General features: G+C 42.9%; 1 protein-coding gene across 2 annotated transcripts in view; it reads right to left on the reverse strand.

Annotated features, from left to right (window-relative positions):
- il15l (interleukin 15, like) overlaps positions 1–21,160 on the reverse strand; it is a 67,605-nt gene extending 46,445 nt beyond the window's left edge. Inside the window, exon 1 of one of the 2 annotated variants that reach the window (XM_068043264.1) lies at positions 20,065–21,160. In XM_068043264.1, coding sequence (XP_067899365.1) covers positions 20,065–20,139 — 75 coding nt within the window. In that variant the 5' untranslated portion in view covers positions 20,140–21,160. The remainder of the gene's footprint in view (positions 1–20,064) is intronic. The other variant, XM_068043257.1, reaches the window with a different exon arrangement.
- Positions 21,161–21,431: the final 271 nt, after the last annotated feature.

Here is a 21,431-nt window from a genome sequence, read left to right on the forward strand (position 1 = left end):
CACCATTCCAGAGACTTGAACACAGTCAACGCTAATCCTTCATTTCAGTACTGAGAAAATGCTGCACTATCAGAGGCGCAATCTTTTGGATGAGACATCAAAGTCCCATTTGGCCTTTTGAGTGAACTCAAAACATTCCTGTAGCTTTTGAAGAACAGAGGATTTCTCCTGGTGTCCTGGCCAACCTAGTGAATCTACATTGGTGGAGTCAGCTGACAAGTCGCAGAATGGATAGCTGGCCGGTTGCAAAACATTAATTAACTTGCAGAATGGGCATATAATTGGCAATAAAACTTCAACATAGAGAAATGTACGGTTTTACATTTTGGTAAGAAAAATAAGGAGGTCACATCTTACTTGAAAAGTAAGAATGTAAACAGGATACAGGAGCAAAGGGATCTGGGAGTAAACCACAAATCATTAAGAGTTGTGACACAGGTCAATAAGGCCAAAATCAAACCAAGCACTAGAATTTACTTCTAGAGGGATCGAATTGAAAAGTATAGAATTTAAGCTAAACTTGTATAGAATCCTGGTTGAACCACATTTAAGAAATGTCACTTGAAATACTTTGTACAGGTCTCATCACCATATTATAAAAAGGATATAGAGGCACTGGAAAGTGTGCATACAAAATTTAAAAGGAAGATACCAGAACTGCAAGGTAAAACCCATCAGAGGATGAAAAGACTGGGTCTCTCTTCTCTTGAAAAGGGAAAGCTGAGGGACGATCGAATAGTGGTCTTTAAAATTATGAAAAGGTTTTGATTGCATAAATACAGAGAGTGTTTCCACTTATGGGGAAGAGCAAAACTAGACACCATCAATATAAGACAGTCACCAAGATCAGAAGAAACTTTTTTTTTAAACCCAGAGAGTGGTGAGAATATAGAATTGTGCCACAAGGGAAGTTAAATAAGTATATGAGGGCAAAGGGAATAGAGGGTTATGCAGCTCATGTTAGACGAAGGATGGAAAGAAGCTCAAGTGGAGCATAAACGCTGGCATGAACTGGTGAGGCCAAATGGCCTGTCTCTGCTGTATATTCCATGTAATAATTTACCGTTCAACCAATGGTCACTAAAACATTTGGTCATTTGTCTTGTCATTTCCAGCAGCGGCTGGAGACACTGTGGTGCATCCACGAGACAGAGAACTATGTGGATAGCATGTTTAGGGAGGTGGTCTCACTACAGCTTAGGGGCATGTAGGCAGATAGGGAATGGGCGACTGCCAAGCAATCTACAAGAACCAGGCAAGTAGCGCAGTAGTCCCCTGAGTCAATCTCGCTTGCTAACTGGTCTTCCATTTTGGATACTGGTGAGGGCAATGGCTCCTCAAAGGAGTGCAGCAAGAACCAAGTCCATGGCACTATGGGTGGCTCAGATGCACAGGAAGGGAGGAAGAAGAGTGGAAGTGCAATAGTGACAGGTGAGTCACTAGTTAGTTAGAGGAACAGACAGGTGTTTCTGCGCCTGCAGACATGACACCAGGATGTTATGTTGCCTCCCTGGTGCCAGAGTCAAGGATGTCACACAGTGGCTTCTGGGGGAGGGTGAACAGCCAGAGGTTGTGGTCCACATTTGTACCAACAACATAGGTAAGAAGAGGCATGAGGTCCTGAAAGCAGAGTTTAAGGCACAAGAAAATAAATTAAAAAGCAGGACCTCAAAAGCAGTAATCTCAGGATTATTCCCAGTGCCAGGTGCTAGTGAGCACAGGAATAGGAGGATTAAGCAATTGAACTCATGGCTAGAGAATTGGTGCAGGAGGGAGGGCATCAGATCTCTGAGGCATTGGGATCTGTTCTGGGGGAGTGGGACCTGTACAAGATGGATGGGTTGCACCTTAGCAGGACCGGGACTAACATCCTTGCAGGGATGTTTGCTAGTGCTGTTGGGGAGGGTTTAAAATAAATTGGCAGGGGGTTGGGAACCTAAGAGAGAGCTCAGATTGGAGGGAAGCAAAACTGGTAACAGGAAGTAGAAAAGTAGTAAGCGAGACGAAGGCAAACATCAAATAGGATCGGAATGAGGAATAATGTTAAGACAAAGTTAAGGGCACTCTATCTGAATGCATGCAGCATTCGCAACAAGGTAGATGATTTAAAGGCACAAATAGAGGTAAATGGGTATGATTTCATTGCCATAACAGACATATGGTTACAGGGTGACCAGGACTGGGAACTGAATATTCAGGGATATTCGTCATTTAGGAAGGACAGGCAAAAAGGAAAAGGAGGTGAGGTAGCACTGTTAGTAAGGAACAAGATCAGTACATTAATGTGAGAGATTGAAGGATCAAGATGTAGAATCAATTTAAGTGGAGCTAAGAAATAGCAAGGGGCACAAACATTGGTGGGATTTGTTTATAGGCCACCAAACTGTAGTGGTAATGTTGGGCATGGTATAAATCAGGAAATTACATGTAGCATGGGCAATACAGTAATAATGGGCAACTTCAATTTACATATAGATTGAATAAACCTAATTAGCACTAATGCTGTGGAGGTTGAATTCCTGGAGTATGAGATGAGTTTCTGAAGAAGTATGTTGAAGAACCATCTAGAGGTCAGGCTATTTTAGATTCAGTATTATGTAATGAGAAAAGTATAATTAATAACCTTGCTATAAAAGGAGCCCTTAGGAAATAGTGACCATAATATGATAGAATTTCACTTTCAGTTTGAAAGAGATCTAGTTCATACTGAAACTAGGGTCTTAAATCTGAACAAAGAAAACTTTGAAAATATGAGGGGCAAGTTGGCTATGGTGGATTAGGAAAATACATTAAAACATTTGACGGTAGACAGCCAATGGCTAGTATTTAAAAAAGGATTACAACAAATATACATTCCTCTAAGATACAAAAACCCAAAAGGGAAGGTTAATCTACCGTGACTAACAAAAGAAGTTAAAGATTGCATTAGGTCAAAAGAAGTGGCTCATAAGGTCACCAGAAAAAGAAATTGGGGGAAATTTAGAATCCAACAAAAGAGGACCAAGAAATTGATAAAGGGAATATGAATGCAAATTAGCTAGATACATAAAGGCAGACTGTAAAAGCTTCTTTAGATATGTGAAAAGGAAAAAAAAAGCAAAGCCGAATGTGGGTCCTTTGCAGGCGGAGACAGGAGAGTTTGTGGTGCAGAATGAGGAAATAGCAGAGAGACCAAACAACTACTGTGTGTCCGTCTTCATGGAGGAAGACCCAGAAAATGTCCCAGAAATACTAGGGAGCCAAGGGCCTTGTAAAAATGAGTAACTGAAAGAAATTAGTATCAATAAAGAGGTAGTTCTCGAAAAATTAATTGGATTGAAGGTTGATAAATTCCCTGGACCAGATGAGCTGCATCCTAGAGTATTGAAGGAGGTAGCTACAGAGAGATAAAGGATGCAATGGTGGTCATCTATCAAAATTCTACAGATTCGGAAGGGTTCCTGCAGACTAGAAAGTAGCAAATGTAACCCCATTATTTAAGAAGGGAGCGACAGAGAAAATGGAGAACTACAGACCTTTTAATTTGATGTCAGTAGTAGGGAAAATGTTAGAATCTATTATAAAGGATGAGATAACTGGACACTTGGAAAATAATGAGATATGATTGGGCAGAATCAACATGAATTTATGAAAGGGAGATCATGTTTGACAAACGTGTTGGAGTTTTTTTTGAGGATGTTACTTGTAGCATAGATAAAGGAGTGCCAGTAGATGTGGTATATTTAGATTTTCAGAAGGCTTTTGATAAGGTCCCACACAGGAGGTTAGTAAACAAAATTAGAGCACATGGGATTGGGGGTAATATACTGCTATGGATTGAGAATTGTTTAATCGCAGAAAACAGACAGTAGGAATAAATGGGTCATTCTCAGAATAGCAGGCTGTTACTAGTGGGATTCCGCAAGGATTAGTGCTTGGGTCACAGCTGTTCACGATCTATATAAATGATCTGGATGTGGGGACCAAATGTAATATTTCCAAATTTGCTGATGATAGGGAGGAATATAAGTTGTGAGGAGGATGGAGGGAAGCTTCAAGGGGATTTGGACAGGCTAAGTGAATAGGCAAGAACATGGCAGATGGAATATAATGTGAAGTGTCAAGTTATCCACTTTAGTAGAAAAAAAAAGATATTTCTTAAATGGTGAGAGGTTGGGAAGTATTGATGTCCAAAGGGACCTGGGTGTCCTTGTTCATTAGTCACTTATAGCTAGCATGCAGGTATAGCAAGCAATTAGGAAGGCAAATGATACGTTGGCTTTCATTGCAAGGCGTTTTGAGTACAGGAGTAAAGATGTCTTGCTGCAATTGTATAAAGCATTGGTGAGACCGCACTTGGAGTAGTCGACAGTCTGGTCTCCTTATCTAAGTACGGATAGACTTGCCATAGAGGGAGTGCAACGGAGGTTCACCAGATTAACCCCTGGGATGGCAGGATTGATTTATGAGGAGAGATAGCAGAAACTTTGTCTGTATTCTCTAGGGTTTCAAAGAATGAAAGGTGATCTCATTGAAACTTACAAAATTTTTTAAAGGGTGTGACAGGGTAGATGTGGATAGTACGTTTCCTCTGGTTGGTGAGTCTAGAACAAGGGGCAGGCCATTTAAGACTGAGATGAAGAGGAATTTCTTTACTCAGAAGGTGGCAAATCTTTGGAATTGTCTAGCCAAGCGGGCTGTGAAAGCTGAGTCACTGAATATGTTCAAAAGAGAAATCAATAGATTTCTGGATACTAATAACATCAATGGATAAGGGCATAGTGGGGAAAAATGGAGTAGAGGTAGATGATCAGCCATGAATGGTGGAGCAGGCTCGACGGGCCAAATGGCCTACTCCTGCTCCTACTTCCCATGATCTTAATGATTCTTCCATTGCTGTTCGTGGGACCTTGCTGTGCAAAAATTGACTGCCACCTTTTAACAGTGACTACATTTGAAAAACACTTTATTGGCTGTGGGACAGTGGACGATGCTATATAAATGCAAGTTATTTCTTTTACTGTGGAAACTAGCACAGATTCAGAAGTTTTATGACTTGTGACTTTTACTACTTTTGTACTTGAAGCCATGCAAATGAAAAGTTCTGTAACCAAGTAAAATCAGCAGTATTAAATTTCCGCTGTTAGCTACTTTTTATTTTTACTTTAACCAATTTGTAGATTTTAGGGTGAATTCCAAGACCTGATCAAGTTTTTATTCTTCCACTATCTGAAGGCCAGTAGACAAGACTAGTTAGTGTTAGAGGAAATGCTTGTTCCTATGCAAATGAAAAGAAAAACAAACTTGCATTTAGATAGCATTCATCACAAGCTCAAGATGTTCCAAATGCTGTGGAAGGAAGGAATTTTGAAGTCTAGTCTTTAAAACCCACTTATTTATCAAGCTTTTAGTCACCATCTCCTCCTTTGGCTCAGTGTCTATTTTAATCAACAATCTGTTAAGTGTTTTGAACATTTTTCTACATTAAAGACACTAAATAAATATAAATGTTGTTGGACTCATGCAAGGAACACAATGCCAAAATTGAGAGAGCTCTCCCACAGACTAGTCAAGCAACAGCCTGACACAGTCATACTCACAGAATCATACGTTACAGACAGACAGACAATGTCCCAGACACCCCATCACCATCCCTGGGTATGTCCTGTCCCACCGACATGACAGACCCACGAGAGGTGGCAGCACAGTGGTATACCGTCAGGAGGGATCTGCCCTGGGACTCCCGGACATTGACTCTAGTCCCCATGAAGTCTCATGTCATCAGGTCAAATATGGGCACAGAAACCTCCTGCTGATTAACACCTACTGCCACCCCTCTCAGCTGATGCATCAGTACTCCTCCATGTTGAAAAAGCACTGAGGGTGGCAAGGGCACAGAATTTATTCTGGGTGCGAAACTCCAATGTCTATCACCTGAAGTGGCAAAGTAGCACCACTACTGACTGAGCCCTAAAGACCATAGCTGCTAAACTGGGTCTGTGCCAAGCGCTAAGGGAGCCAACAAGAGGGATACCCCTACTTGACCTCATCCTCACTAATCTACCAGCTACAGTTGCATCTGTCCACGACAGTATTAGTAGGAGTGACCACCGCACAGTTATTGTGGAGACGAAGTCCCTTCCTCACATCGAGGATACCCTTCATCGTGTTGTGCGGCACGATCACCATGCTAAATGGGATAGATTTCGAACAGATCTAGCAATTCAAAACTGGGCATCCATGAGGCACTGTGGGACATCAGCAGCAGCAGAACTGAATTCAACCACAATCTGTAACCTCATGGCCTGGCATATTCCCCACTCGACCATTAACATAAAGCCAGGAGATCAACCCTGGTTCAATGAAGAGTGCAGGAGGACATGCCAGGAGCAGCACCAGGCATACCTCAAAATGAGGTGTCAACCTGTTGAAGCTACAACACAGGACTACATGCGTTCCAAACAGAAGTGGCATGCCATAGAGGGTTAAATGGTCCAACAACCAACAGATCAGATCTGCAGCTCTGCAGTCCTGCCACATCCAGTCGTGAATGGTGGACAATTAAACAAGAGGAGGAGGTGGCTTCACAAATATCCCCATCCTCAATGATGGGGGAGCCCAGCACCTCTGTGCAAAAGACAAGGCTGAAGCATTTGCAACAATCTTCAACCAGAAGTGCCGAGTTGATGATCCATCTCGGCCCCCTCCTGAAGTCCCCAGCAGCACAGATGCCAGTCTTTAGCCAATTCGATTCACTCCACCTGATATCAAGAAATGACTGAAGGCACTGGATACTGCAAAGGCTGTGGGCCCTGACAACTTTCCAGCAATAGTACTGTGGACTCGTGTTCCAGAACTGGCCATGCCCCTAGCCAAACTGTTCCAGTTGCGCTTCAACATCTACCCGACAATGTGAAAAATTGCCCAGGTATGTCCTGTACTCAAATACCTGGACAAATCTAACCCGGCCAATTACCCCCACCCCATTAGTCTACTCTCGATCATCAGCGAAATGATGGACGGTGTTGTCGACAGTGTGATCAGGCGGCACTTGCTTAGCAATAACCTGCTCACTGATGCTCAGTTTGGGTTATACCAGGGCCACTCTGACCCTCACCTCATTACAGCCTTGGTCCAAACATTGACAAAAGAGCTGAGCTTCAGAGGTGAGGTGAGAGTGACTGCCTTTGACATCAAGGCAGCATTTGACAGAGTGTGGCATCAGTCAATAGGAATCAGGGGTAAATCTCTCCAATGGCTGGACTCATACAAAGGAAAATGGTTGTGGTTGTTGGAGGTCAATCATCTCAGTTCCAGGACATCACTGCAGGAGTTTGTCAGGGTCGTGGCCTCAGCCCAACCATCGCTGATGACTGCACAATGCTCAGCACCATTTGTGACTCCTTGCATACTGAAGCAGTCTGTGTTCATATACAGCAAGACCTGGACAACATTCAGGCTTAAGCTGAGAAGTGAAAGTTACAAACATGCCACACAAAAGTGCCAGGCAATGACCAACTACAATGAGAGAATCCAGCCATTTCCCCTTCACATTCAATGGCATTACCATCGCTGAATACCCCACTATCAACATTTTGGGAGTTACCATTGACCAGCCATATAAATACTGTGGCTACAAGAACAGGTCAGAGGCTGGGAATTCTGTGGTGAATAACTCACCACCTGACTCCTCAAAGCTTGTCCACCATCTACAAGGCACAAGTCAGAATTGTGATGGAATACTCTCCACTTGCCTGAATCAGTGCAGCTCCAACAATATTCAAGGCGCTTGAACATAACAAAACAGCCACTTGATTGGCACTCCATCCATCACCTTCAATAGTCACTCCCTCCACCACAGTGGCAGTGTGTACCATCTACAAGATGCACTGCAGCAACTCACCAAGGCTCCTTTGACAGCACCTTCCAAACCAGCAACCTCTACCATCTAGAAGGACAAGGGCAGCAGATGCATGGAAACACCACCACCTGCAAGCACCCCTCCAAGCCATATACCATCCTGACTTGGTACTATATCAATGGTCCTTCACTGACGCTGGGTCAAAATCCTGGAACTCCCTTCCCAACAGCACTGTGGGTGTACCTTACACCACATGGACTGCAGTGGTTCAAGAAGGCAGCTCACCACTACCTTCTCAAGGGCAATTAGGAATGGGCAATAAATCCTGGCCTAGACAGCAATGCCCACATCATGAAAGAATTTTTTTAAAAGTCTTAATTTATCTAATAGGTACATTGTACTTTTTACCTATGGGGTCGACAAGGAGATTGCATAAGAGGGTAGTCAGAAGCAACACCAAAACACCATGAAGTAAATCATTACCGGGGCAGAAAGAGCAACACTAACAAGTACAAAAGGTGAGTGCTGCTTGTGGAGTACTTCATAATTAGAAGGATAGGGAGCTTTTTTCAGCTTCAACTGGCAGTCCCAAAATGTGTGTTGCCTCCCAAGTGGTACATTTAGGAAAATAATGCAGAGTGTGGAAAAGCTTTCTAAAGGGTAATCAGCCAGGAGTCATGCTTCATGTCTCAGCTAATATATGAATACATGCAAGTCTTTCAGATGGGCTTGAGGTGTTAAGATCTAGACTAAACAGAAAGACCTCAAGGACAGTAATCTCAGGATTACTTATGGTGCCACATTCTGCACTATTTAGGGAGATTATGATTATAGGCATCAATGCATGATTTAAGGAAATGGCACAAATTGGAGTGCTTCAGATTCCTGGATCTTTGAAAAAATTCTAGGGAAAGTAAAAGCTATACAGAGAAGATCGAGCTCATCTGAATCCAAATAGCTCCAATGTCCTTGTGAAAAGAATTTATTGGACAATCAACATCTTGGGGACACAACTAAGTGGACCTTAATTGGACCAGCCATATTCATGCTGACTATAAGAAAAGTTTAGAAGCAGTGGCAAGTGGCTCATGGAATGAGTCCTCAGTCTCCTCATCATTACAAAGCTCAATTCAGAAATGTAATCGAATACTACAACTCATCGAACATATTGCAGCAAAACACTCAAGACACACAACAGCCAGCTTACTTGCTCGTCCCCGACAGTGAGCTGAACATCTACCATTCTGTGGTCACAATATGTATCTATAGCATGAAATGACGCAACTCAAAAGATTACTTCAATAGCAGCTCCCAGTCCCGTGATCTCTGCAACCAAGAAGTACAACAACACCAACATCATGAGATCACAATCACCAAAAGTTACATAAGTTCTTGCCTTGGGGAACTAGAAACAAACTACTAGCTGAAAACTCTGAAAAGTAAGGGAAAGAAAAAAAAGGGAGCAGATATGATATTACTTATAAATGAAGGGGTCTCAGCATTAGAAAGGAAAGATATTGCAAATAGCAGAGAGATAAGGGGCCCAATTTTAACTCTTTCAAAATACACAGTTAAAATTGGTCCCAAAATCTCTACAGATTGAGCCAAGGAATAAAAAAAAAGGAACATGCAAAAAGCCAGGTGTCCATTACAGACTGTCAACTTGAAAGAAATTGAAGAAATGTAAGCAGTTCAGAAAGGTTTGTAGAAATAATATGGCAGTAATAATGGGGGACTTCAATTACTATAAATAAATTCAGAGAACACATCTGAGTAGGTGGTTTAATTGGGGATATACTTATAGAATACATTCAGGACTATCTTTGAGTTAGTACATAAATTTTACAAGGATGGTTCTGGGTAATGAACTACATACAGATCGGAGAAGAAAAATTAGGCATGAGCTATCATAATATAATTAGTTTTAAAGTTAAACTAGAGAAACAAAGAAAAAGTCAAAAATATAATTGACTAATTGGAGTACAGCAAGAATGAAAGAAGATAGAGCCTGGATAAATTGAAAGGAATAGTTAACTTTTTAAAAAATTCATTTATGAGATGTGGGCGTCACTGGCTATGCCAGCATTTATTGCCCATCCCTAATTGCCCTTGAGAAGGTGGTGGTGAGATGCCACCAACTGGTAAAATAGTGGAGCAACTGTAGGAAATATTTAAGTGTGAGATTGTTCACCGAATAAGGAAAAACAAGCTGTATACAGGGTTTAAGTTCATGAATAAACACACATATGATAAAGCTGAAGAAAGAAACACAAAAGATTCATCAGAAATATAATAATCTGCAAATGGAAACAAAGAGAGAGCTAAGAGGGCATTTAAGAAAAACAATTCCAGTCAGTATAATGGGAAATCATATTAGGAGAAAGGCCATTGAGAAATGTGTGCAGCCACTTTTAAAATGAGCATGCTAACTTTTTGTAATTCATGTACCACAGCATTCTGCAGTCTCTCTCAATTTAATTAATATTCTGCTTTTCTATTTTTCCTACTGAAGTGCACAACCTCACACTTTATGACACTATACTCCATCTGCAAATTTTTGCCTATATCTTATCGATCGATATCTTTTTGCAGACACTTTCTGTCCTCCTCACAACTTGCTTTCCTACTTATCTTTGCATCATCCGCAAATTTGGTCCCTTCATCCAAGTCATTAACATAGATTGCAAATACGCCCCAGCGCTGAAGTGGCACCTTATTGACTGCATTTTGGAAATCCAAATACACTACATCTACTGGTGCCCCTTTATCCACTCTGCTTGTTACAACCTCAAAGAACTCTAATAAATTTGTCAAACACAATTTCCCTTTCATAAAACCATGTTGAATCAGCCAGATTGCATTATGATTTTCTATATGTTCTGCTACTAATTAATAATGGATTCCAGCATTTTCCCAATGACAGATGATAGGATAACTGACCTATAGTTTTCTGCTTTCTGTCTCCCTCCTTTCTTGAACAGAGATGCTACATTTGCAGTTTTCCTATCTGCTGGGACCTTTGCAGAATCCAGAGAATTTTGGGAGATCACAACCAATGTGCGACTAGCTAAGAGGAATTGTGAGACTAGCTAAGAGGAAAAAGGAAGCATACATAAGGTCCAGGTGGCTGAAGAAAGACGAAGCTTTGAAACAATATCGGGAATGTAGGACCAATCTGAAACGAGGAATTAAGAGGGCTAAAAGGTGTCATGAAATATCTTTCGCAAACAGGGTTAAGGAAAATCCCAAAGCCTTTTATTCATATATAAGGAGCAAGAGGGTAACCAGAGAAAGGATTGGCCCACTCAAGGACAAAGGAGGAAAGTTATGCGTGGAGTCAGAGAAAACGGGTGAGATTCTAAACGAGTACTTTGCATCAGTATTCACTGAGGAGAGGGACATGAAGGATGTTGAGGTTAGGAACAGATGTTTGATTACTCTAGGTCAAGTCGGCATAAGGAGGGAGGAAGTGTTGGGTATTCTAAAAGGCATTAAGGTGGACAAGTCCCCAGGTCCGGATGGGATCTATCCCAGGTTATTGTGGGAAGCGAGAGAGGAAATAGCTGGGGCCTTAACAGATATCTTTGCAGCATCCTTAAACACGGGTGAGGTCCCGGAGGACTGGAGAATTGCTAATGTTGTCCCCTTGTTTAAGAAGGGTAGCAGGTATAATCCAGGTAATTATACACCGGTGAGCCTGACGTCAGTGGTAGGGAAGCTGCTGGAGAAGATACTGAGGGATAGGATCTATTACCATTTGGAAGAAAATGGGCTTATCAGTGATAGGCAACATGGTTTTGTGCAGGGAAGGTCATGTCTTACCAACTTAATAGAATTCTTTGAGGAAGTGACAAAGTTGATTGATGAGGGAAGGGCTGTAGATGTCATATACATGGATTTCAGTAAGGCGTTTGATAAGGTTCCCCATGGTAGGCTGATGGAGAAAGTGAAGGCGCATGGGGTCCAAGGTGTACTAGCTAGATGGATAAAGAACTGGCTGGGCAACAGGAGACAGAGTAGCAGTGGAAGGGAGTTTCTCAAAATGGAGACGTGTGACCAGTGATGTTCCACAGGGATCCGTGCTGGGACCACTGTTGTTTGTGATATACATAAATGATTTGGAGGAAAGTATAGGTGGTCTGATTAGCAAGTTTGCAGACGACACTAAGATTGGTGGAGTCGCAGATAGTGAAGGGGACTGTCAGAGAATACAGCAGAATATAGATAGACTGCAGAGTTGGGCAGAGAAATGGCAGATGGAGTTCAATCAGGGCAAATGCGAGGTGATGCATTTTGGAAGATCCAATTCAAGAGTGAACTATACAATAAATGGAAAAGTCCTGGGGAAAATTGATGTACAGAGAGATTTGGGTGTTCAGGTCCATTGTTCCCTGAAGGTGGCAACGCAGGTTAATAGAGTGGTCAAGAAGGCATACGGCATGCTTTCCTTCATCGGACGGGGTATTGAGTACAAGAGGTGACAGGTCATGTTACAGTTGTATAGGACTTTGGTTCGACCACATTTGGAATACTGCGTGCAGTTCTAGTCGCCACATTACCAAAAGGATGTGGATGCTTTGGAGAGGGTGCAGAGGAGGTTCACCAGGATGTTGCCTGGTATGGAGGGCGCTAGCTATGAAGAGAGGTTGAGTAGATTAGGATTATTTTCATTAGAAAGACGGAGGTTGAGGGGGGACCTGATTGAGGTGTACAAAATCATGAGAGGTATAGACAGGTTGGATAGCAAGAAGCTTTTTCCCCCCCAGAGTGGGGGATTCAATTACTAGGGGTCACGAGTTCAAAGTGAAAGGGGAAAAGTTTAGGGGGGATATGCGTGGAAAGTTCTTTACGCAGAGGGTGGTGGGTGCCTGGAACGCGTTGCCAGCGGAGGTGGTAGACGCGGGCACGATAGTATCTTTTAAGATGTATCTAGACAGATACATGAATGGGCAGGAAGTAAAGAGATACAGACCCTTAGAAAATAGGCGTCATGTTTAGATAGAGGATCTGGATCGGCGCAGGCTTGGAGGGCCGAAGGGCCTGTTCCTGTGCTGTAATTTTCTTTGTTCAATGCCTCCAACATCTCGGCACCCACTTTTTCCCCCAAAATTCGCAAGTTGGCAACTGTTACACTGCTTCTCAGGAAAGACAGGAGAGAGAAAACAGGGAACTACAGGCCACTTAGCTGATCAGTCATTGGGAAAATGCTGGGATCTATTATTAAGGAAGTCTTAACAATGCACGTAGAAAAATATAGTATGATTAGAACAAATCAACATGGTTTTACTAAAGGGAAATCCTGTTTGACAAACTTATTCGAGTTTTTTGAGGATGTAACTGGTAGGGTAGATAAAGGGGAACCAGTAGATGTAGTATACCTGGATTTCCAAAAGACATTCGACAAGCTGCCATTCAAAAGGTTAATAGGCAAGATAAGGGCTCATGGAGTTGGGGGTAATATATTAGCACGGATAGAGGATTAGTTAATGGACAGGAAGCAAAGAGTGAGCATAAGCGTGGCATTTTCAAATTGGCAGGCAGTGACTAGTGGAATGCCAGTAGGATCAGTGTTGGGGTCTCAGCTATTTATAATCTATATTAATGACTTAGATATATCACTGTCTCTTCATCTAAGTTTGCTGATGATATAAAGGTAGGTGGAAGGTAGGCTGTGGGGAGGATATAGGACGGCTGCACAGAGATATAGACAGGTTAAGTGAGTGGGCAACATGATGGTAGATGGAACATAATGCAGGGAAGTATGAAGTTGTAAAGCAGAATATTTTTTTTTAAAAGGTGGGAAATTTGTAAGTGTTGATGTTCAAAGAGACTTGGGTGTGCTTGTTCAAGGAATGCAGAAAGTTATCATGCAGGTACAGCAAGCAATTAAGGAGGTAAAAGGCAAGTTGGCCTTTATTGCAAGGAGACTGGAGTACAGGAATAAAGAAGTCTTGCTAAAATTGTACAGGGCTTTGGTGAGACCTCACCTGGAATACTGTGTGCAGTTTTGTTCTCCACATTTAAGAAAGGATATACTTGCACTGGAGGTGTTCCAACAAAGATTTACTAAATTGGTCCCTGGGCTGAGGGGGTTGTCCTCTGATGAAAGGCTGAGTAAACTGGGCCTATACTCTCTGGTGTTTAGAAGAATGAGAGGTGATCTCATTGAAACAAACAAGATTCTGAAGGGGCTGGAGAGGGTAGAAACAGAGATTGTTTCTGCTGGTTGTGGAATCTAAAACACGGGGGCAGTGTCAGGATGAGGGGCCGATCGATCATTTAGGACTGAGAGGAGGAGAAATTACTTCACTCAAAGGGTTGTGAATCTTTGGAATTCTCTACCTCAGAGGGTTGTGGATGCCCCATCATTGAATACACTTAAGGCTGGGATAGACAGATTTCTGGTCTCTCAGGGAATCAACGGATATGGCAAGCAGGTCGGAAAGTAGAGTTGAAGTCCGAGATCAGCCATGATCTTATTGAATGGCAAAGCTGGCTCGTTGGGCCATATGGTCTTGTTTAGTTTAGTTTAGTTTAGTTTAGTTTAGAGATACAGCACTGAAACAGGCCCTTCGGCCCACCGAGTCTGTGCCGACCATCAACCACCCATTTATACTAATCCTACACTAATCCCATATTCCTACCACATCCCCACCTGTCCCTATATTTCCCTATCACCTACCTATACTAGGGGCAATTTCTAATGGCCAATTTACCTACCAACCTGCAAGTCTTTTGGCTTGTGGGAGGAAACCGGAGCACCCGGAGGAAACCCACGCAGACACAGGGAGAACTTGCAAACTCCACACAGGCAGTACCCAGAATTGAACCCGGGTCGCTGGAGCTGTGAGGCTACAGTACTAACCACTGCGCCACTCAAAGAAATGGCAGAGACTATGTTCTTTTAAGACCCTAGGATGCAGGCCATCAGGTACAGGGGATTTGTCAGCCTTTAATCCCATTAGTTTTCCTAGTACCTTTTCTCTAGTGATCATAATTATTTTAAGTTCCTCCCTCCCTTTTGCCTCTTGATGTTCTACTACACTTGTGTGCTTTTTGTGTCTTCTACTGTGAAGACAGATACAACATACTTGTTCAAAGTCTCTGCCATTTCTTTGCTGCCCTTGTAGATGAAGCTGTGCCAATGAACTGTAGTGGCAAACGTTACTCCACTATTCAAAAGAAAAGAGAAAAAGGGATAGCCAGGCAATTTCAACCATTAAGCCATCTGTGGAAACCATTGTTAAAGATTTATTTGAAATAGGTACCAAATGATTTGGAACATAAAAAGCAGAAGAACTAGGACTGTCTAAAAGGGTCCTAAAATTCATAGGCAACAGGTAAATGGTCTCCTCCCATGCTAAAATTGTTAAATGTTTCTACACATATTCACCTGCAAATTCTCTCAGAGAGCTGAATAATTCCCTAGTATTCCTAAGAACACGTGCTTAAAATCTACAATATATATTACTGTGCAACGTAATGTACAGATTTTACAGTAAGCATTTTTTCTATTTATTTGATGCTTAGCAAACAAGTCACTTGTCAGCTGGTACAATCTTGATTTCTGATCTGTGATGTCTAGTTTAATTTCTGCTCATGAGCTCCTATCATCTCTGCCCATTTGCTTAAATTAACAGGTTTCACCATCCTGATGTCAATAACTTTGTTCCATAATCATATTTAGGTTCAGTAGTAAGAAGTTACTGAATGTTATTCCCCCATATCCCTCAAATTCCATATTAGAGCAAGACGCACAGTTTTGTTAGCAGGCAGAGACATGCAGCACATCTCCCCACTATAAGGGCTGGATTTTATGCTGGAGGCCGGCCTCCTAGTGCCAGGCCATAAAGACAGGGGGGAATCTCGCCTCTGCCTTTCCGTGCCCCCACCCCCACCCCAGATCAATCCCCTAGTCTTTTTGATTCAAAATATTAGGAGGTGGGATCCCCATCCCTTTAAAGAGGGCCAGCAACTCAGCAGCACCACCGGGAGTGGTGACCACGGCTGGTCCTGCAGAGGCCTTGGACCAAGCCCAGTACTGGAACCCCAGACCAGAGGTAGGTTAGGCGGAGTCGGTGGGGCCAGTCCAGAAGGCACTGGCAAAGGGTGGGGGAAGGGGGTGGTCTCAGTCCAGGGGGAGGGGGTCCCAGGGAGTAAAGTTGTTCCTCGTGGGGATCCTCTGTGGGCCACAAATTGCCCACGAGAAGGGACCCCCTCCTCCCCAAAGCCTGCAGGGAGGGTGCCTCGTTTTACAAGGCGTTCTCTCTGCACAGTGGAGGGACCCCTCCCCGCCACTGGTAAGATCCTGGTGGCAGCAGGAAGAGGCCTATAATTGGCCGTTGATAGGCCACTTAAGTGCCTCAATTGGCCTCTGGGTGGGAAGGCTGTTGTCAGCCATTGGGAAGATCGCTGGGCGATGGCGCCTCCCCCCCCACCGCCACAATACTCCATGGCCCCCATCACTTCCAATCCTGCCTCGGGGAGACCGATATAATTCTGGCCTAAGCTTCAATAATGGCAGTTAAAAGAGGAGCACCAAGAGACGGTCATATGCTATTTTGTCTTCACAGATTGCTGCACCATAGCTATGACTTTATTAGGAACCTAATTCTGGAGGAAGGAAAGCACACTTGCCCCGGAAACCTACTCCATCAAAGCCCATCGTGTACCTGTATGTGAACGTGAGGAGAACTGGAAGGTTTTGTTAAACAGAAACCATATTGTCATCATGCAACTCATAAAAATTGCAAATAAATTAGCATTTATAAGGGAAATATGATTTCTTTTAATTTAGTCACAGGATGTACGTGTTGCTAGTAAGGCCAGTATTTATTACCCATTTCTAATTGCCATTAAGGTGATGAGCCACCTTCTTGAATACAACTGAGTGGCTTGCTAGGCCATTTCAGAGGGCAGTTCAGAGTCAACCACATTGCTGTGGGTTTGGGAGTCATATATAGGCCAAACCAGGTAAGGATGGCAGATTACCTTCCCGAAAGGACATTAGTGAACCAGGTGGGTTTTTAACAAAAATTCAATGGTTTCATGTTTACCATTACTGATATTATATTCCAGATTTTATTTAATTGCATTTAAATTCCCCAGTTGCTACGGTGGGAATTGAACACCTGTCCTTGTATTATTAGTCCAGATCTCTAGATTATTAGTCCAATAACACAGCCACTATGGTACTGTACCCACAATGATTGAAAAATACACTATGGATTCTATCACCTATAGAATCCCACTAAGTTTCTTCTCCAGTTTTGAAACTTAAGCTACCTTTGGCAGTCATTTTTGATTTTCAAAGATTTGCACTGTACATTTCTACAGCAGTAGAACTGGCTGCCATAGAGAGGGGAACAGATGTTGAGGGGAGATGTCCCCTTCATTCTCTCCCCCTTTAGTGACTGTGCCGGTTAGTGCACATGAAAGAATCAACTATAACATTTTAATCATTTTCATAATGTGAGCTTTCAGGTTTAGGCATGTTAGCATTTTAGTTTTTTTTCCCAAATATGCTGCTTTTCGTGCTTGCTGCAAACACAACAAAGTAAATATTTTAACTTCACTTGACCATCTCAGTTTAGTCCAAACAAAAATCTGTGTGGGGTGGGGGGAGGTGGCGGGAAGCTGGGACACCTCCATGCTGTAACTTTTCCGGTTTATTAATTTGGTGGAACTTCCAGGACAAGAAAATCTATTCAGCAATTTTCTCTTTGTAATAGAGAAAATTCCAGAATATATGAAGCGTTATTCAACTAAAGCACCTTAAAAATGGAAGGATACCCTATTATACTTAGCTCCTGGATATCATGCCCTGTTAAATTGGATTTACTGGTGCATTACAGTGAGGGAGAAGTGTTGAGTTACAGTGCATCCATTGCAGTAGGTGGGGGGGGGGGGGGGGGTGGTAAACTGGAGATGCAGGCTATGATGTGCAGGTCAATGCGATTCATGCTTATGTGGTTACCGAATGTCAATCATAGAAAGTTTACAGCATAGAAAGAGGCTACTTGGCCCATCGTGTCTGTGCTGGCCAAAAAATAATCCACCCAGCCTAATCCCAATTCCCAGCATTTGGTTTGTAGCCCTTTTAAATGAGTTGAGGGTTTCTGCCTCTACTACCCATTCAGGCAGAGAGTTCCAGACACCCACCACCCTCTGGATGAAAAAACATTTCCTCATCTCCCCTCTAATCTTTCTACCAATCACTTTAAATCTATGCCCCCTAGTCACTGACCTCTCTGCTAAGGCAAATATGCCCTTCACATCCACTCTGTCCGGGCCCCTCTCAATTTTGTACATCTCAATCAAATTCCCCCTCAGCCTTCTCTGTTCCAAGTAGAACAATCCCAGCCTATCCAATCTTTCCTCATAGCTGCATTTTCCCAGTCCTGGCAACATCCTCTCTAGTGCAATTACATCATTTCTGTGATGAGGTGACCAGAACTGCACACAGTACTCAAGTTAAGGCCTAACCAATGATTTATACAGTTCCAGCATAACCTCCCTGCTCTTATATTCTATACCTCGGCCAATAAAAGGAAAGAATTTCATATGCCTTCTTAACCACATGATTGACCTGTCCTGCTACCTTCAGGGATCTGTTCACATTCACTTCAAGGTCCCTCACTTCCTCTACACTTCTCAGTATTGTCCCATTAATTCTGTATTCCTTTGCCTTGTTTGACCTCCCAAATGCATCAACTCACACTTCTCTAGTTTTCTGCCCACCTGACCAGTCCACCAATATCTTCCTGCAGCCTAAAGCTATCAATATGGGAGGCCAGGTAAGCTTTTAAAGGAAGGTGATCCCATAGGAAGGGGGGAAATAAAAGGATTATACAGATATTAATAAGTAAGTCTATGTATTAATATCCCTATAATCCTAAATCTTTTCCCTCCCCGTGGGAATCAGCTTCCATAAAAAGCTTTCTCGACCTCCTGTACTTGACATTTTCTGTAACACAAACAGGAATCGCAATGACACACACATCATCTCTAGTCCACCCATCCCCAAAGCAATATCTGCTCCGAAACTTAACATTCAACACTAGCAATGCACCTAACTCCGTTTATCAGGTCCTGAAATCCGGGAACGAAATATTACACAGTATCCTTCCATATTTTTTTTAGAATTAGAATTAGATTTAAGGCGCTTTAGTTGAATAATGCTACGTTATATTTCAGAATTTCCTCTAAAGTAATACAAGAGAAAATTGCTGAATAGTTTATTTTTGCCACCGAACTTCCACCAAATTAATGGACAGGAAAAGCTACAGCATGGAGTCCCGCCGACCCCAAAGAATTTAACAGGACTAAACAGACACTGTCAATTGAGCCCAATGAAGTTCAAATATTTACACTGATGTCTTTACTGAAAGCAGCATATTTGGGGGGAAAAACGAAAATACTAACATGCCAAAACTTTAAAGCTCACGTTCTATGAAAATGATTAAAATGTCTTAGTTGATTCTTCCATGTGTTCTGACAGACGAGGTCAGTAACGGAGAGAGAATGACTCGACTCCACCCTCCCTGTAGCAGATGTTGCAGAAACGTGCCACTGCACATATATTTTAACTGCCAATCAAAAATGACTGCCAAAGAGAGATTAAGTTTCAAAGAAGGGTCACTGAACACTAACCCGAAACGTTAACTCTGCTTCTCTTTCCACAGATGCTGCCAGACCTGCTGAGTGATTCTAGCATTTCTTGTTTTTGTTTTAAGTTTCAAATCTGGACTCTTACTCTAGTATATGTTTATTAATAGAGGAACCCTTGCACCAATTAGGGAATTAATGCAAAAACAGCATATGCCATTGATAATGCGGAGTTGGTACGTTTACAGCATTTACAAGTGACTGGCTTCATCGAGTTTACTTCGTGCAAGAACAAACAGTTTAGTCTGTTGACTCCTCACGCAAATCAGAGCAGTCGCCAGTCGCTGAGTCCTACCGCTCTGCAGCGAGGTTAGCAGGTTCCTGCAGGAAACAGTTCAGCTTCAGTGCGCCTGCTTGCTGGAGATGGAGAAGTGGTAGGAAGAAAAAATAATCTAAACCCATATACTCTTCAGGTCAATGGAACAAAATAATAATGAAAGGAAGGAAACACGCACTTTTTAAAAGAAAGCTTATAATCTGAAATACTCCCCCCCCCCCGCCAAAAAAAAAGTTAAACGGAGAGCTTCAAATTATGAACCAAAAAACCCCTGAATTACCTGTGTAAATAGAGCGAACTGCATAAGCGACAATCTAGTGAGAGTTCGAGCGAAGATGCAGAGTACAGGGTTCATCCGCTCGCTTTGCTGCCTCTTCACACTAGTGAGTGCAGTAGCCGCAGGCCGGTGTTCATGGTCCCATCAATCTGCTGGCTTGTGGAGCCCTTTAAAGTCCCGCTAGTCTGAGTGACGCCACTCCCGCTCTCCGTGCGGGTGAATCTTCCAGACTGAGGAGACGCTCCTCACTCACTCTCACACTAAATGGAGAACTCTGACACTGAGCAAGTTGGCATCAGCCTGCGACTCTGCACCGGGGAACCAGCAGCAGACGAAACAATCAGGACTCACAGGAGCACCCTCTGCTGTTAGATATTTCTTACTCTGCACTATTCACACTTGCGAAAGAGAAAGTTCACAGAAGAAAGTTGAGACGGCCCGTAATATCACGAAGATATACCGCGCACAGACGCGGCTGCAGCGTCTTTCAGTTTGTCACCAGTTCATCGCCTGTGTTGATCCCCGCTCCTCTGAAGCGCCTGGTGGGGGTGGGGGTGGGGGTGGGGGAAGGTTTGATTACATTAAAGGCGCTAGTTAAATGCACGTTGCTGTTGAGTGGCTGGTGACTCCAGGCCGGTTGTTCCCTGTTTTTTTTTGGTGTTGCAGTTTATTGACTGACAGAATCCCATTTGCTGGGGGCTCATTGCCAACTTTGTTTTTGTGTGAAATTAAAGAAAATTCGCAATTGGTGTTTTTAAATCACTCAGCCGGTCAGGCAGTTGTGTGAACCGGGAGATAAGAACTGTTTATAAGTGGGAACAGAGCCAGGGAACAGAAGGTCGTTATTATTAAGTGATCTATTTAGCTGCAAGTCGCTCTGAGATCGCAGAAGTTCTTAATTTAAAACTTTAAATAGATTTGTGGTTCGAACAAAAATGGAATCAGAGAGGGTAGATTTTCCCCCCATCCTTGTTCCCACTAATACACAAAAAGTAATTCTTTTTGAGATTGGCGAGAGGGGAGATGAGGAGCAGAATTGTCTCCAGGATCAGTCTGCTGCGCTGCCTGTAAGTGGTAATATTGAACTCTTTTTCTTTCTTTCTTTTGGGCCTCCTTATCTCGAGAGACAATGGATACGCGCCTGGAGGTGGTCAGTGGTTTGTGAAGCAGCGCCTGGAGTGGCTATAAAGGCCAATTCTGGAGTGACAGGCTCTTCCACAGGTGCTGCAGAGAAATTTGTTTGTTGGGGCTGTTGCACAGTTGGCTCTCCCCTTGCGCCTCTGTCTTTTTTCCTGCCAACTACTAAGTCTCTTCGACTCGCCACAATTTAGCCCTGTCTTTATGGCTGCCCGCCAGCTCTGGCGAATGCT

The sequence above is a fragment of the Heterodontus francisci genome, chromosome 1, assembly GCF_036365525.1.
Source record: "Heterodontus francisci isolate sHetFra1 chromosome 1, sHetFra1.hap1, whole genome shotgun sequence".
Taxonomy (NCBI): domain Eukaryota; kingdom Metazoa; phylum Chordata; class Chondrichthyes; order Heterodontiformes; family Heterodontidae; genus Heterodontus; species Heterodontus francisci.